The following is a 19013-nucleotide window of genomic DNA, read 5'->3' on the forward strand; positions in this document are numbered from 1 at the left end:
TGATGAAGTTTCTCTTCTCAGTTTCGTAATATGAAAGAATAAATCAATGACTGAGTGAGACACGTGTCTCTCTGTAGCTTAGATGTGTTTGAAACAACATGCAGAAAACAAACTGATCCTTATGGTTAAGAACTCTGAGTCAATATTAACCCGTAACACTAGAAGTCAGGGTATAAAGCTACTTAGCTAACCTAACAAAGATTACTGATATTTTATTTTTTGACAGATTGTAACATGATGTGCCATTTTGAAAAATGACAAACCCAGAGTGTTCCGATCAGGTCCATAGGCTATTGTCCAATCACATCACTTGTTGTGTCCTCAGCAATATTTGCACGACCCTGAGAACACGGAGCTAGATTAGCAGCAGGTCAAAGTCTGTGTTTAATAATTTGCCCCAGCTTTCATTCCAAATCAGATTCTTTCAAATTAAATGAATTAATAAATTAATGAATGATTTAAATAAATGAGTGCTGTGTAAGCAGTTTTTTAGAGAACGTGTGTCAGACTTTCGATCAGATCTAAATTTTTGAGCATGATGCATAAACATCATTTGTTGTAGCATCAGCATTACAGTCTAAATCATAATCTATTTATAATACTGCATGTCTATTTCATAGCATATGCCCCTTGAAGTCCCACATGTAAACACCAAACAAGGTTATTAAAGGTAAATCTAGAGCATTTGACTTATACTAAGTCAATTTATGATAATAATTATAATTATGTAATTATATATTTCAATCGGATTTGTAATATTCCTTTAACGTCTCACGTGATCCAAAACACGACGCAAAGGCAGTCACCCACTGGAGAACTCTGGGTTCTGTAGTTATATGTAGACTTCGGGGAGGTCTAACTGTGAGTGTATACACTACATCCCCCATGATGCAACTGAAACCTAGTTTATCGTTGCACTTCCGGTTAGCCGTGAACGATAGCGGACGGGCGGTCAAAAATACATTGATGTTCGAATTAAACTAACCTAAAAGCCTTATTTAGCGTTTGATTCTGGAGTTTCTGAGGTTGATACATAGAAGACAAAATGGTAGGTATCTCTAAAATGTGCTACATTACCTGCCAGTGTAGCGTTTAGAAGTAGCTATGCGCGGTTGAACCAGATACGATGCTAACTCAGAATGTCAGAATTCCTAACGTCTGCTCATCTTTGTTAGAACAGTGTGTGTTTGTATACAAATATATTTAGAACGTTAACTCTATGCAATTGACAGCGCTATGCGGCTGTCTTTAATTTGAATTAAAGGGTGTGGTTTTGTGACTACTTACTATAAATATATTGTTAGAATGTGACATTTATGTAAATACTTGACATCTATTATTTCCCTGTCTCTTCCCTCACTGTGATGCCTCGTCCTCCCCAGATCCGATTCATCTTGATCCAGAATCGAGCTGGAAAAACAAGACTTGCCAAATGGTACATGCAGTTCGACGATGATGAGAAACAGAAGCTGATCGAAGAAGTTCACGCTGTTGTGACTGTGCGTGATGCCAAGCACACCAACTTTGTGGAGGTATGGAGAATAAAAATAGATATATGTTGAGATAGAAGCTAGTTTGACGTAATTCCTTATGCTTGTTTTAGAATATATGGATGTGAATAGATGCAGATGCTAGTGTAGATAGTTTTATCTAATGATTCCCCACAACATTTGTCATCCTATGAAAGCTTTTCTACATCCATAATGACTGGAACCACAACGTCGTGTCTGTGGCGAGCTCTTAGTAGAGTTTGTGGTTCACTCTTCGGCTACCTCAGCATCAATGAGTCAAAACCAGAATCCTCCTTATGTCAACCTTATATCAACCTTGCAGTAAATCTGGTCACTTAAACAATAGTTTGTCATCCATGTTTACGCTTTCCTCTAACAAGCATTACAGAAATGTGTATTTGTTTGGCCATTAACAAAAATATTTTAAATTTAAGATCCAACACAAATCTGATTATGATATTCTGCTTTGTATATCTAACCTTCAAATTCTGCTACAACACCACTTTAATCTGATTATTCATGGGAGGGGTAAGAAAATATAAATACACTTACATATTTATTACCTTTTCTTTTAATAAAGCATCTACAAAATATATAATTTGATGTTTTTATTTACAGTTAACAGGCAAATATTTATAGTGTTTATGTCAATTAAACTTCCATCATCTAAATGGCAGCAGTCATTACGTCATCCGCTGCTAAAGGAACAACAACATCCTGATCACTGAGGACAAGAGGATACAGTCGAAATCAGCATTCATATTTTTAAGTCTTAAAAAAGTAAATCATATTACATTTTTAAATTTCCACTGACTGCAGTAAAATCCTTTAGGATCCTAGTGATGACTGAGGGCGAGAGGATACAGTCAACTTCAGCCGCTTCTAAAGTGGATGTTTGGACAAATTTTCGTTTCAAAACAAATGAAAGCAAGAGCCTTGTTGTCTGTAAATTGTGCAACATCAGAGTCAAGTACTCGGACAATACTACAAATGTATCCTTGTTGCTCCAGTATTGCAATATTTCGCAATATATCATTATCCCTGTATAATGATTCGTATTGTATATATATCCTATTGTTGCCAATACACACCCCAATTATTGATCAACCTGCATTAATTTACGAGATAATTGCGCTGTATTGCGATCTGTAGGAACAATGATATATTGTTTGTATAATGTAACAATGCCTTTAATGGCTTTTACAGCAAAACAAATTGACCAAATACTTTTTCTAATCAAATGTGAAAGTGCTTCTAAAAATACGAACAAAAAATGTAAACTTATATTAAAAATGCACAATGAAGTGCATTAACATCTCAAACAACCTGAGGCACACATGAAATATCCAGTATCTGTCAGTGTTCAATTCTCTTTACTTTAAACTTTGTTTTAAAGCCAAAATGCATCCAAATATTGGCTTTAAAAGCAGAGGAAACCTGTTGTATCCCTTTTGTGTTTTGTGTTTAATCATCTGTACAATAATAAGATTGTTTGTGAATTGTCATGTATGCAACATAATAATAACAAATAAAAATCACAATAAACGCTAAAGTAAAGAAAAAGGATCAAACCTTATATTTTCTGTTGTACATGTTCAAGTGATATTATTTTAATGTTCTTGGGTTCTTCTCTGAGTGTGTGACAATCATAGTTTGAAGTCTTTAAACAGACTGACAGGTTGTGTTTACCCTTCAGAGCTGGGAAACAAATCTCATGTAAATCTGCTGTTATTGTACTAACATGAGACTAAGGACCTGTGTGAACGTTCTCACTTCACAGTTCAGGAACTTCAAGATCATCTACCGGCGCTACGCCGGCCTGTACTTCTGCATCTGCGTGGACGTGACCGACAACAACCTGGCATACCTCGAGGGAATCCATAACTTTGTGGAGGTAACACAGACTCGCACGCAGCACATGATGCATAAAAGCTACTCAGTAAGTGAAGTATGATGATTTGGTCGACATGGTCTGATTGATTTTTGGAATGTCGGTAAATGATTTCCTTCAAAACATCCTCTCCGTGACTCTTGCGCTCGGACAGAGATGCACTCTGGACCGTCTACATAAAGACTTCAATTATTCATCTACAGAGAGGAGCTGGCTGCAGATATCAAAGAAGTCTTAAACTATCAAGTTTACTTGTAGTTTAGTTTCGTCAGAACACATATGGAGCAGACCTGGGCAAAGGCCTGGGGGCCACATGCTGTCTTCTTAATGTATTTATGTGGCCCCTCATGAGGTCAAAACTTACATTTTTATTTTGCTTTTATTTTTATTATTCATAATGATGGTTCATGACTAGTTCAACTTTTAATATGGTTATAGGGTTCTGCTGTAGATCTTTTATCCTATTTATTGAATCTCGAAAATATTTAAGAAAAAATAGCTTTTATGTCAGAATTTAAAAACAAATTTTGATTTATTTTTGTATTCTCTTTATATTTAGGCTTTTTTCTCTTTTATTTTTTGTTTGATGGCCCCTTACAGCAGTCACTGTATAAATGTGGCCCCTAAGAAAATGTAATTACCCACCACTAGAGGTCTAGGTAGTTGATGATGCTGATTTGTATGTGTGGGTATTCGTCTCTCTACAATGTCGATGGTCTCCTCAGGATCCTCTCGCCTAGACAGCGGTGTGAAAGCATTTGTGCCCGTTGTGTGATTGAGTTTGACGCCTCTGCTCAACGGATTCTAACATTTGAGTTTCTTCCTCAGGTGCTGAACGAGTATTTCCACAACGTGTGTGAGCTCGACCTCGTGTTCAACTTCTATAAGGTAAAGTCAGATGATGGAGGAAAGTGATGAGATTGATCTCGAACATTCAGAAGAAGGTTTTCGTCGCGGGTTTATTGTTGAGAATCCGACTGAAGCTGCACGAGTGTCGACGATGAGCCTGCAGATCATGTTTCTGATCAATGCACTCCATCAATACTGAACTTGAAACAGAGAGTCAAGACTCTTCTCTCGTGTCCTGGATCGATGTAGTCGTAGTAAATATGTAATCGACACTCGACTACGAACCTCTTAAGCAAAATGCTTCATCTGCTCATTGTGAGAACATCTGATCCCATGTGAGTTTCGAGGTTCACAATCCGACCTAAGCTGCTTGTCGTGTATGACATGAAGCTTCTTGAGAAGTGAAACCGGATTGTTGCGACAGGTTAGTAAAGGAGGCTGTTTAACCAGAAGCATCTCTGCTGCTTCACTAATCACCTCTGGTGTCTGAGCCCACACGGCAAATTAAATCACCAGCTACCCACGTCTGCTGGCGCGGTTTGATGTGTTACAACAGGATATTGACAAACAAGACAAACCCGCAATTGTCTGCTGCTCCCCGAATATTTCACAACTCCGTCGCCCACTTGTGTCGGGCGCTACAACTGCCAGACGTGGCACTTGTTCAGCCGCGCTGCAGAGATGCCTTCAGGCTCCTTCACTTCTTTTCAGGAAACGTTATTTTAGTTTGTCATTCACTGCAAAATTCTACTTTGAAAAAGAGGCCGTTTTGGTCCTTACTGAAGACGGTAACCATGGCAACTGCTGTTTGAAAAGTTATGAGTTAATTTAGAATCAAGCGCGTTTCTATTTAGAGCTCCGGCTCCACGCTAACCTTGAGTTTTATCTCTTGACCCTCAAGACATTCACCACAGTTTGGTTGCTTTTGAATTTAAGACGTTTTACTATGAGAATAATTTAAAAAGAACTTTGACGTTGCATGAGTCAGTCAACCTTTGATCAAGGATCAGTCTTCTCTCCCCAAAACATTTACTCCGACTCCTATTCAATCATTGTAATCCCCATCCTTGGTATCGTCCAGAGCCTCCACCCAGACGGAGAACTCAATTAGGTCTAGGAGTCAAAGAAAATATTCATACTTGAATATATTACTATTGTATCTTTTGTCTTTGTTATTTGTCTTTGATCTATGTTCTTTATCTTAAGACTTAGATTGTGTCTTCTTTTTATTTATTTTTATTTCTCTTTGTTCTTGTTCTTATTTTTATGAATAATTGTCTGTATTGCTGTGTCTAATTTGAAAAACAATTTCCTGAGGGATCAATAAAGTTCTACCTTACCTTACCACATTGTCAAGATACCGTATTGATAATCAATAGCACTGTAACAAATGAATATATATTAATAATGGATGCAAATATTCATTACTTTTTAATATAGTTGCAACTAAACTACCTGCAGCTAAATGGCAACAGTCATACTAAGGACAAGAGGATACAGTCGTCAGATTATAAAGCTATTATTTTGTCACTCGCTGTAAATTCTGAAACGTCGGAGTCTACTACAAATATAAGGTAAGGTAAGGTAAAACTTTATTGATCCCTCAGGAGGTCTCCTTCGGGAAATTGTTTTTTCCAATAGCCAGCAATTTTTCATAAACAACAAAAAAAAAAAAAAAAAAAAAATAAGAAGAAGAACATAAAGAGAAAGAACACAATTACACAATCTAAGTCTAAAGATAAAGACAAAGAACATAGGTCAAAGAAAAACAACAAAGACAAAGGATACAAAGAAAAACAACATATCCTTGTCCCTAAAGTATTGCAGTATAACGAACAGTATTGTGATACAAATTGTATTTTCGGATTCTTGCTAATACACCGCTGACTAAAGAGAGTCCAGCTCTGACTCGTCCTGTTCCCTCCTGCAGGTCTACACGGTGGTGGACGAGATGTTCCTGGCGGGCGAGATCCGGGAGACCAGTCAGACTAAAGTCCTGAAGCAGCTTCTCATGCTGCAGTCGCTGGAGTAGAAACCTCCTCAGAATAACCCATTTTTTTTTGTTTACATTCAAATAAGTGTAACCTGAAGTCACTATATATATTCTGTATCTCTAGTCCTCAGCTGACATTTCAACTCTAATCATGATCCACTTTATATTCGTTGTGTGGCGTCAGAATCCTTCTATGACAAGCGAGCACCAGATGGAAGAGACTGGATGACTGTAGTCCAATCGTGACATAGCGTCGGCGTCATCTTAACGTTAACCCTCGAGCTCACGTTCAGTTGTCACGCCGACCTGACGCCGACAATATAAGGGCATTTCAGGTAATCCAGATTACTCTCGGTAATCTGTGTCCTACTTAAAACAGGTATTTTGGTGAAACAAAGTGTTGAATATTGTCATTCCAGAGATGTTACGTCAGTGGTCCAAATGTGTTGAGTACCATCTATGTCACTTATGAAGTCCAACGTGTGTGTGGATGTTTGCTTTTATCGATGACGTCATTCTCCATGTTCTCCCGTCAGTGTATGTGTGAGTGATATTTGAGTGGATCATTACGTCTCAATACATGTAAATAAATGATCAAGTCAAAGTCGGATTCTTCTGTTTACATGTGTCTTACAATAAAACGTCACTCTTATAAAATTAGGATAATGTTAACGAGGCTCGCGGGAAATTACAAACGTCACGTTAAAAAATTAAATTGAAGTTCACGCAGGGTTGTGAGGCGCCACCTGGTGGCCAAAGCGATTCTCACCGCTCAATATATGACGTCACACACTTGTCTCAGGTCAATAGAGGTCGATCAATTCTCTTCTGCTGAAGAGCACTCAGACTGATGCTTGATGGACACACGAGCATGAAGGTTGACAGAAGACGTTCAATCTTCATCACAGACGCACTTTGTTGACCGACGGTGCTGAGAGTTGAGGTGAACAACATCAAGACACCAGATTCCTCCAACTATCGGTTCTGAATTCAGATTCAAATATTAATAGTTTTTTTTAAAGCATTCAAGTTTCCTCCCCTGTGAAGTTTTAAGTTGAATTTCATAAGGAAATGATAATAAAATATTCAAAAGTAACAAGAAAAGAAGCTAAATTAAACATAAAGCAATGACTCCAATCCAACACCTTTGAGGAAAAAAAAGGGAAATATTTGGTGTTAAAAGTGTTGAGTGAATAAAGCCCGCCCTGATCCAGAGTGACACCTCATCCATCCACACCAAACAGACTCGGAAAGCTTTTGAAAGAGATTTTACTGGGGACAGCTTGATTGTTACAACCGACACCCTCACAGACGAACCATGTCAACACCTCGGGTGAGACTCAGCAGAGTCAAGATGTACAGTTCGACCGCACCACAGGCGACCGCCGAGGTGACTGAACCCAGACTTGCGTTGCCATGGCAATGCAAATAACTCCTTGTTACACATGCGAACGATGATACAAGACGCTGCAGCATCTCCTCTCAGCGGGAGGTTTTAAAAAAAAAAAAGAAAAGTAACTCACATTTAAAATCTTTATTTCTCATATAGTTCTCAGTAAAATGTACATTTCTATAGTTACAGCATATAAACAGAACATTTGAAAGTAAAAGTGCACTTGCAGAAGGAGACAAACTAGCACACGATGCAGATGATGATTGGACTGGTGATGTCTGGAGGACGAGAAACTTCGATTTGTCTCGACAGCAGGACGGGAGTTTCAACTAAAACCAAATCCTTCTTCGGAGTGAACCACGGCGCCGACGCAAGCGGATGATTTAAAGACGACAGAAAGAAGAAGTCGGAGTCATTAGTGAAGACGAATCTTTTTGAGTCACGATGACCGTTTAAATGAGAACGCTCTGATGATCAGTCCTGGTCGAAGTCATGAAATCTATTGCTCGTCTATTCGAGATATTGTGGTACCAAAGTTTGCCTTAATAAACAAAGATTATTTTATGTTGACATCAACCTTTTACTTGTATTACCTTCAATAGAATGAACTTAAATGTAAATAGAAGTCAGTAAATCAGATTTTGTGCTTTTCGCTTTTCTTCAGCATTTCTCAACTTTTGACAAACTGAAAAACATCTGGATGAAAGTTTAACAAGACGGTTCTGGACGGAATCATTCGATATTTGTCGTTAACAAAACGAATTAAATAAAAATAAGTTTGAAAAGTATTGTAAATTTGAAAAAAAAAATGTTGACTGTGCATTAACACATTTTAAATATCCGTTTAATTTTCTTTTTCATAACTTTTAAGCTAAAAAAAAAGGAAGAAATAAATATATAAAATAGAGAAAATTTAGTTAATAATTGCTTCCCATTTATTCATGTCATTACAGTAGACAATTCAAAAAGTCTTTTCGTATGTTTCGCTAGTAGTTTTGTTGTTGTTTGTGACATGATGGTGAAGTGAACGTCCTCCTGACAACCTCACCAGAAGAAGAAGAGTCCGGCCTGCGTGAGGAACCGTGTGGGCGTCAGAACCTGTTCCCAAACACATGAGGCTCGACCCAGAGTGGTTCTCCTGTGACGTCCCAGAACGAAGAGTCTCACAGCAGGAGTGAGAACGAAACCTTCGGGTAACATTATGACCTCGTGTTCGTTTACATTTGATGTCAATACAGTGTTGAACCGTTTCAGAGCCTGACATTTGAAAGTGGAAACCTCTGACTGGAGGAACCGTGTTAAAGCTGAGAGCAACGTTTGCAGAGAAGGATGGACATCGTTTATCGTGAGTATTAAAGAAAAAGAAAGTCAGTGACTAAAACCGAGAATACAGATGTTGGAGCAGCTTTACACTCCAACATCGACATGTCCTTGTTTGGTTAGAATCTTTTTTTTTTTTAACTTCATCAAGAGTCTTTTAAGTCCAGGATCCGAGATGATCTCCGAGCGCCTCACCAGACGTCGGGGGTCGTCCAGGTGGTCTGGGGTGTGCACACCACTGTTTTCCAAAAACACCGCAAAACACCTGGAGCTGCAGGAGAAGGAAGATGAGACCCAAAATATGTTTCCGACCCGAGGTCCCGACTCGTGACTGACCTGTCCAGGGCGTCCCGTCCAGCTCGGGCCTGTGAGCGGAGGCGAGGTCGACGCCGGCGCCACCTAGCAGTTGCAATGCTGCTTGTTCTGTGTGGCGTTCCCTCGGGGCTGTCGCAGCTGCCTCAGGGAAGCGTCTCCGTACTGGATGCCGGAACCCATCCTCTCTGGATCCAGCTCACCTTCACAATGTTCAGGATCAAAGGAGGCAGGGGACAGAAGACGGCGTCTCAAACATCAATACCTGATTCTATCTTGTTGAGGATGGTGCGAGCGCACTTGAGGAAGCCGTCCTCCACGTTCTCTCCCGTCAGGGCGCTGGTCTCCAGGAACATCAGCTCTGCGTCACAACATTCCTTTTTAAAAAAACATCTCACTAAGACTTCCAAGAATCCAAAATACCGTTCTCCTGAGCGAAGCGCGAGGCCTCCAGGAACGTGACCTCTCTGTCGGCATCCAAGTCCTTCTTGTTGCCGCACAGGATGATGACGATGTTGGGACTCGCCAGCGTCCGGGCGTCGCTCAGCCAGTTGGTCAGAGCGTTGTACGTCTCCCTGCTGGACAGCAACACAACACACGGCGGGTTAAAGACGGAGACACCGACCTTACTTACGGTGCCAACAACACAGTGAACACCCCATGAAGTCACTGCTTTATTTAGCAACAAATGATTAATCGCTACAATACTGAGTTTAAATCCGACGTCTATGTTGCCATGTCAAAAGTGATCGGCAGCTGTGATTGGTTGGCTGGGCGGCAAAGCAGTGCAGGAGTTGCTAAGGTCATCATTACTCGTTGAAAGGGACGCACTTTCTTCACTGGTTTCTCTTATAAATGCGGGGGATTTAAACTGTGATAAACGAGGGACCGCTGTAGTTCATCTTGGATGACAGTTCAACAGTTCAATACGCCCCAACACTCCTCCGAAAAGCCAAACCTCTAAATAAATACATCATGATGAACCTAAACACTCAATCATTTTTTCACGAGTTCGACATGTTTCCTCACAATCATTTGGATGATTCAGCCGAAATGATTGACCGGTAGATACACAGTATATACGTTTTTAAGCATCTCAGCATTTTTGGGATCATGTGAAACACCTCCTACACTACAGTTAACGACAGAACACTTCAAATGTGACCAAGTAAAGTGGACACACATGTGCACATGTGACCTAAACTTCAAGTTATTCACCTTCCAATGAATGAAATGATGATTCTCATGAACATCAACAAGGTAATCCTCCAATGGGCGGACATCGCTACACATTACAGTCAAACACCTCAAGTATGCGTGAAGTCATCACAATATTCAAACCTGTACACAATTGTTGGATAATGTTTAAGTCCACATTCCCAATGACGTATTCATCCTGTCAATCACACCCTCGGAATCGTCATCAATGATACTCCAAACTCTGCTTTCTGTGATGCCCAAGACAACTTGGTTACGGTCCAGACCGTGACATCATCACTCCACCCTCAGAGAGGGTGTGGGTCAGAAGACGTGATGTTCAACATCTGTTCAACTCAGCAGTGACATCATTCCTCATCCTCGCGCCGCCTTCAGCTTCACATCGCCTTTGTTTTTCCGCCAGCTTCTCCTCCATCTTCCTGCTGACCTTTGCACCCGGGAAACTGATTAATGCCCGCGACTCCCCCTCTCGCCTGCTCGTCTCCTCCCTCCGTCTGCAGACTCTTCTCTGTGATCTCAGCGTTCTTCTCTGTAGGTAAGTCTGACGTTCTTTTGCTTTCACGTGTGTCGTTCTGATTCATATTCACCAGTTTCTAAAAGTCCACAGACCGTCTTCTCTTCGAACCAATACACAGATATCAAATATTACACTTGAGTCCTCAACTGCAGATGACATACTAGTATTTGAGAGAAAATGATTTAATGGTCAGGCAAAAGTGCCTTCTACTAATTATTTACAAATTTGACGACACAGACATCAAACAGGATTTCTCCTGGTGAAGTCATTATTAGATCATTATTCTCTAAACATATGCAGGCTTCATTAAGTATATTCTTGCTCACATTTCACAATTCATTGACTAGAAAAATAGACTTTTAATGCTTATACTTAAACTTGGATTTAGACTGAATCTAACCAAGTGTTATTGTCTAGATAAAAAGATGCTAGATGAGATGAACAGAAAGGGTGGATGTCAACGGTTACCCTGGTTTGTGACCCTGGTCTAGAAAAGTGCTCTATAAATATAAATTACTTACTTATGATTATACAAAGAGTTCCAAAGAGATTCAAACTTATGTTGAAGGAATTTGATGGAAGTGACAGATTGAACCTCCAAGAATCAAGAGATCAGACTTTTACTTGATTTTGTCCCCTTGCGACATAGAGTTTGACAACCCTGGTCTAAAACAAGTGGATAAAAAAATGGACCAAAGAAAAAAAGAATGATTAAGCAGTGACGTTATAACAGACTGTATTAATTATTCAAGGCTAATTTTAGCCTAAAGCAGCTCTAGTGTTCATCATGAGCTCCTCCTCAAACACAAGAGCCACTAGTTTCTCTTGAAGAAGCAAACAAATCTATCCATCTTTCATTAAACTTATATCTACGTTAAATCTACACATGCCCTGTTGACAATTTTATATTAATGCAGTCTCTGCTTGATAGAAAACAAGAAAGCAAGCTGCTCCTGGGTCATAATAAAGTCATGTGATCTGGTTTCAGACAATTTTACGAGCCACATTTGACCCTTGAGTTTGACTGTAGAACCTCAGGATGAAAAGAATCATTGGTCCAGCATCATGTTAGCATCATTATAAGAGTAAACCTAAGAAACCAAAAGCATTAAAGAAGCAACTATATTCAATTTCAGCCATACAGAGCCAAAGATTTTAAAGAGGTCTTTCAAAATGAAGACACTGTATCATGATACGTCATCAGCTGTTTCACGAGGCCTCATCAACACATCACTACTAGCAAGATATGGACCGGAACATTCTGCATCCTGAAAACTATTCATGTTCACCCGAATATATACAAATCAATAAATGTTAAAAATGATGAAAACACGTTTAAGACTTTTACCTTGTGATATCGTAGACAAGAAGAGCTCCTGCTGCGCCTCGATAGTAGCTGCGCGTCACTGACCTGGAAGGAGACATTTAGTTAGAAAAACATCGTTATATGATGAAGTGCAACAAACTCTACAAACAGTGAACAGGTGGAAAGAAAGAAGCACTTTAATTGGTATATAACTTTGAAATATGGTGGATTTTTATTCGATGTTGGCCTCTTGGATCTCATGGTATTTAGAATTATTATTATTACCAACTAATTATTTATCAGATCTTGTGTTAGAAGATATATTTTCCAAGGTGTTGTATGTCAACACCAGTTAAAACTGAAATGTGATGTTTAATATTTAACTTTTGTACTGTGAAAGCGTGAAACATTGACAGATGTTACCGAAATCGCTCCTGCCCCGCCGTGTCCCAGATCTGCAGTTTGACAGTCTTGCCGGCGACGTTGACCACCCGGGATCCAAACTCCACACCGATGGTGTGGTTAGAATCCTGCTTGACTGCAGGGACGAAGATGAAGGAGGGAAAAGAAAGAAAGTCACAAAGCGCATCCACCAAATGAGGAGTGTCGTCGCCGACAAACTCTTTTAACTCCGATCTTGTAGCATTATGCTTCATCTCCTGCCCCCGCTGTGTTGCATTAGCTGGAAGAGACGTGGACGCCACCTTCAAACAGCTACACGGATCAGAGGAGGAGAACTATCATGTTACCTTCGCTCTTCATATGCATAGACTTAATACAGCGAACATGAAATGTGTTCATCTGTCAGAACATCTTGACAGAGGAGATCAATAGGGGTTTTGTCAAAATTCTGGTGATAAAATACACATCAGAATACAGGGACGACAATATGATATCTTTTGCAATAGTGTAGAAACATCGATATGTTTGTAGTGTTGCCTCAGTACCATTTGTTTTCCAAACAAATCTTTCCAGCTTTGAAAGCTGCTGGAGTATCCTCTCGTCCTCAGTTGTCTCCCGGATCTCAAGGGATTTCATTGTTACTTAAGCTGAAGAGGAGGCAATCACTGCTGCCATCTAGCGGCTGGAAGTTTAATTGCAAAACAAAAATAAACAAACGGCATGAATATTTAATTGTAAATAAAATAATAGTAATAATAATCAATACATTTCATTTTAAATACACTAAATTGAAATGCAAAGCATGATAAAAGAACCATGATGACAAAATAAAATGTGATTTGAAATCAACAACAACAAAAAAAAGTTACTGATCGATACAGTATGGTGAAAATAAAAACGCAATTTATTAGTTTGGAGATATTTTCCTCACACATTTAAAGATGAATGTTGTTGTTTTTTGCTCAAGAGCAGCCGGGATAGGGACAACAGTACTTGTGCATAGGCAAGCAGCATGCAAAGTAATGTTTCCAAAATAAAATTCTATGAGTATGATGACACAAATGAAGATTAAGTTAAGTCAGTTTAAGATAATTTAATGAATATTTGTTTTGGTATTTGCCCCCTCTGTGATGGAGTTTGACATCTCTTAATTAAAGGTTGATGTGTAAAGATTAATCATGATAAGCATTTTGAAAATGTGTCCAACATAGATGGTAATTATTGTACTTCCAAGAACTAGCCTGAAATGCAAGTCCGTCCTGCCAAACATGATTTCATGAAGATCTTCCAAGTGTAGCAATTACTTTGTTGTTAAGGAAATGATTAAGGACACACCTGGCCTGCAGTTTTTTTTATATTTGTACCTTTTAGATACCCCTTTTTAAATTGTTTATATTGTTTTTTTAAATAAATGTGAAGACCACTTCAAGCTCATATTGATTCCTTGACTTTCATAGAAAAATCAAACCCTCAACTTACACTTGTTCTCAATGAACTGGTGAAGAAGGCAGGATTTTCCTGCTCCAGCGCTGCCGATCACCAAGAACTTGAACAAGAAGTCTGAAAGCACAAGAGCAGATCGATGTCAGCGAGGAAACCGTTTGTAGCGTCGCGTCTTGTCGAGAGGAGCCGTGAAGATTCTAGTCTCACGGCAAATGAAATTCAGAGCATGAAATCAACCCAATAACAATCCAGTGTTAAATGTAATCAGCATGAAATGTCACTTGAGATTCTAATTTAATTGTGTGCACCTACGTTGTCATTCAAGGCAGATATTTTCATACAGACAAGTTCTCACTTGGTAGCAGTAATGAGTATATTTGTCTACATAGCCACGTCAATTATATGCCTTGACTGACATAAATGGAACAAATCTCATGCTTAGCCAGTTGTACACAAGAAAAACAACTATATTTATTTTGTTTATTTTGCTAGAATAACACCCTTACTATTTAAACTCAGTCTCAGATGTTTCTACAAAGTAAAACACACAAGGTCTTATGTAGGAGAAAAGAGTTGATGAGCGTGATCCACAGCAGAGCCCTGCCTCCGGCGCCTTTGATTTTACACCTTTGTTTGTAGAAGTGGGAGTTTCTTCAACCAGCATGAGCTTATATTATCAACTTCGATAACCAAAAAAAACAAGCAGTTGATTTTTTTTCCCCTTCTTCCTGGAGCAACCATCTTCTTTAGATCTCATCCACACACCGTCAACGTCCCTGACAGGCGGCTGACAGAATCGAAAGCTCACGGCTGTTTTAAAAGGCCTGCTGCCTCTCAGTGCAGCGAGAGATGATTCCCAGGGTGCATCTGCATACAACAATCAAGCTGTCACTGTGTCAGAGAAATATGGAGCGCAGAACCAATCGCATCTTCTTGTTCTTTACGCGTTATTAAGTAACACCAGCGGGAGCGGGCAGACAGTATCGTGTTCGCTCACTCACTCTAATAAAGTTGATGTCACCGAGTCTCGTCTGGCTTTCGCCACTTTGCTACATTGTGTTGGTTTCAATAAAAGATTAATAGCAGCAGCACGATTGAAGATCAACAAGAGTCTCCAAGGGTTTTCAATACTTGACTGTTATGTTTCAGAGTGAAAATCGCTGAATTTTAATGTTTAGAGTTGGTGTAGTTACAAGTGCTGTGACACAGAAACTCCTATTTCTGCAAAAGCAAAAAAGAAAATGGATTGAGAAAAGGGATTGCGCACTTGCTGTGATAAATGGAGTCAGATATGGGATGGTAAAATGAGACTATTAGGATAAAAGACTTCAATATTGATTGAACACAAAATACGAGATTTTACTTTAGGCAGACAATTGTTCCTTTTGGATTTCCTGTTATCTTAGTTTAGTTACCTAGGTAAATATTTACAAAATATGTGTAGGACAGAATGATACTTGAATATTATTTGGGGTGTGTGTATTGGCAAGTATAACGATATAGTCATCAGCCTTAAAAGCTGCTGAGTTGACTGCATCCTCTTGTCCTCAGTCACCGCTGGGATATTGCGGAATTTCGTTGTTCATTTAGCTACAGAGGATGACTTCTAGATGTTTAATTGCTATGCCGAAATGAACAAATTCTGTGAATATTTGCATGTTAATTGTAAATAATAAAATGAAATTATTTAATACATACCTTCATTAAATATACAATAAGAACACACATATACATATTTATATATTTTCAATAAAGTGCTGTTGAATACCACTAAATATAACCTTTGATATCTTAATTTATCCAAACGACCACTACACTCACTGTAATATTTCAAAACGTATTTATTGGGATCTAAACTTTAAAAAATAAATGTGGAAAACGATCATATAATGCACAATAGAGACAAGACAGATCCGACTTTTGTTCTCTTTCAGCCATTTGCTATTTCCATGACTGGTCCTACGGGAGAAAAGACAGCACAGATGGTAGTCGAGAAGCATAAATCAATGAGAGCTATTAGAGCAGCCATTACATACAAAATTACAGCCGGCTGGTATTATATTTCATGCTAAAGTGAGATGGAGATGATGAACGGAGCAACTGACAGTGTAGCTGGTGGATCGTGTCTCTATTCAGTAGATTGTGAGGCCTGTTGGTTAAAAAAATTAATTTGAGGCATTAGATTTTAATTATCTTACCAAATGAAGTGACAAATGTAAGAATATTTCCATTCACAAGATTGAAATATGTTTCTTTCTGTTATGATTAGATTTTTGACCATCAGAAATGTATCATGAAATACTTCTCTATCGTTTCAATCATGTAGACCAAATTCCCAGTTCAATGATTTTTTTTTTTTTCAGAATCATATGGGAGCTAATATAAAAGAAGTTTTTCATAATAACAGCCATAAGTGTTTTTGCAATTCATTTTAGGCCAAATTAGCTATATTTACAGTACATTTTTAACGAGCAAAATTACATTGTATTAAACCATTTGTGGTATTGACACAAGAATATAATTATTCTACTTGGTTTAAACCCTAAAGTAAGGAGCCCCAGACATGACAGTGTCAAAAAAATAAATAATTTGTGGCCACTTGCTAATTTAAATCTTTCAATTAATGGATGGCAGTTTATTCTGCTCACATCGTCAGCGAGTATAGCTCAAGGCTATAGCATACAGCACTTCACCCGGAATTCAGGGTTCCAGACCCGTCTGGTTGTTGTCATTTTTACGTGATTTGTTTCTTAAATCTTATTGTGACGTCAGAGAGAGAGAGACATTACATTGTATGTTGTCAAAAATGTGAATATTCTTACAGAACTTTTATAGACCACGGTGTTGGTGATAAGATGTCATTTTTGCTGAAATTTTGTTGGAATTCAGAATATGCATTTAACCGAGTTAGAAGCACATAAAAATGGTCACCTTACACGTAACAATTATGTGCACATGTGACACCTTACTTCGGTAGCTGGGTAAACAAACCAGGTGCACCCTCACTAGAAACCACAATCAAAGTTCCTGTTTCAAAGTTGGTTCTGTATAAATATTCAGATGTTTAACTACAATGCAATACCTCTCTTGTAGTCTAACAAATGGTAGTAATATTAGAAGAGTAGATTTTTTACAACAAACTCTCTGGTGTCCATAATGAGAGAATATAAATAATGTCTAAAGAAAAAAAAAAAAACAAGAGTTGGCCTATTCATCGTTTAGTTTTTCTTTAAAACAATTTCCATAATGAGACTAATCCCAAATCTCTACAAGACAATACAATTTTAAAAACAATCACGTAAAAATGATAAAAACTAGACGGGTCTCGAACCCAGAATCGTAGCCATGAGCTGTACTGGCTGATGAAGTGAGCGGGGTAAACTGTCATCCATGAATTAAAAGATTTAAATTATTTTCACAAGATAATTACTTGTTTATTTTGTTTTGTTTTAACCATGTCATGTTCTCTTTAATAAAGAGACGAAACGTTAAATGAACAAAACTTGGGTTCAAGTTGACATTAAGATGAAGAATTAGTCAAATTGAAAAGAGCAAAGTAAAAATAATTCCTGGTTCAGATAGATTTTCTGATAAAAATACAAAAATAACCCACTAGAAGAGGCTATTTTAAAATGAGTTCAGTATATGTTTTTCCAACCATCCCTTTTCTAATATGCAAATAAGTAAGTAATGGTTTTACAATAGGCTTTCTTCAGGCCACTGTTCCTCTTTGCTTTGAATGGGCTTCGGCTTAGAGCATCAAACAAATAAGGACCCAGTCAAGTCATTTAAAATTACCAAAAGTCCCAGAATTGTCTTGTTTTGGTGCAGCAACCCATAAGCAGCATTTTTTTTAAAGAAAAATCATCAAAGTAAATAAACGGTGTGTGTTTAGCAGGTTGTAAAGTGATCGAAACCAAACAGATGGAGACATGACCTGTCAAAAGGTAACTGTAGGTGTAATCCTCCACACTTCCTCATCCAGGCCTTTAACCCACTAACACTCCTCAGCTCTGATACAACTATGACGATGACGTCATCCTGGTGACATACTGATCTATAACAAACTAGCCTTCTTGTTATGACGTGTTTTAGTTAGAATAAGTTTTTACCACATAACACAGGCATCTATTTAAACAGTCCAGCCAGTAAATATATTTATATATTTTTTAATAACACGGATGCTTCACTCAAAATAAAACACTTGACGTATTTGTTTGCAAAGTGACGAGCAGACGTGGATGAGTGTAAGCGGAGGAGGCAGCTAGCCTGGAGCTACAACAAGCTACCATTGTAGCATCAAATTGCGTTCGTGGTCAAACATACCGTATGTCTCGGACATGGTGACCGTCGCTGCAGTGAGGCTTCAGACGGAGGCTGGTGTGTTCGCCTGGTCGCTACGACAGCTGTTAGCCACCTCTTTGTGGTGTTTAGCTGCGACGCTAACGAGCTTCACTTCAACCACATACACAACAGCAGCTGCGTGCTGACGTCATCATGGCGCGCTGCACTCAGTGCGACGTACAAGCGTCGGAAATTTCACTCCCAACTTTTTATGAATAATGATTTATTTTTTTTACTCCCTTCAGTCAATCGTAACCATTTGAAACATTCGTTTAAAACTAAAAATAAGCATTCCTACATAATAAGGCAAGTGTAATGTGAAATTAAATATGAGACCAACTTGACGTTCACAAACACTGAAAAGAAAACAAACCAAAACACTTATAGGTTTAGGAACATTTTATCGTTTTTATTTTAAAATTAAAATAAACACAAGTCCACTGGAAAACTGAAATTCCAGCATGATGATTTTGAAATTTTTACAAAAAAACCCTGTCCATCTTAGACATTAGCC

At 38.5% G+C, this 19013-nt stretch overlaps 3 protein-coding genes across 3 annotated transcripts in view; 1 reads left to right on the forward strand and 2 right to left on the reverse strand.

The window, feature by feature from the left end:
- Positions 1–19013, reverse strand: part of calm3a (calmodulin 3a (phosphorylase kinase, delta)) — a 224469-nt gene that overhangs the window by 82093 nt on the left and 123363 nt on the right. The gene's annotated exons all lie outside the window — the stretch shown is intronic.
- On the forward strand, positions 911–6848 carry ap2s1 (adaptor related protein complex 2 subunit sigma 1). The gene is made up of 5 exons (XM_087795545.1): positions 911–1048; positions 1383–1532; positions 3292–3405; positions 4231–4290; positions 6182–6848. Exons 1-5 carry the CDS (start codon positions 1046–1048, stop codon positions 6281–6283), a joined length of 429 nt encoding a protein of 142 aa, XP_087651671.1. The 5' UTR covers positions 911–1045; the 3' UTR covers positions 6284–6848.
- Positions 7764–18620, reverse strand: rab4b (RAB4B, member RAS oncogene family). Its single transcript, XM_087795806.1, has 8 exons — positions 18482–18620; positions 14192–14272; positions 12734–12848; positions 12353–12415; positions 9693–9847; positions 9535–9630; positions 9294–9472; positions 7764–9228 (listed from the first exon to the last, which is right to left on the reverse strand). Exons 1-7 carry the CDS (start codon positions 18495–18497, stop codon positions 9357–9359), a joined length of 642 nt encoding a protein of 213 aa, XP_087651932.1. The 5' UTR covers positions 18498–18620; the 3' UTR covers positions 7764–9228; positions 9294–9356.

The sequence above is a fragment of the Callionymus lyra genome, chromosome 7, assembly GCF_982586985.1.
Source record: "Callionymus lyra chromosome 7, fCalLyr1.hap1.1, whole genome shotgun sequence".
Lineage (NCBI taxonomy): Eukaryota > Metazoa > Chordata > Actinopteri > Syngnathiformes > Callionymidae > Callionymus > Callionymus lyra.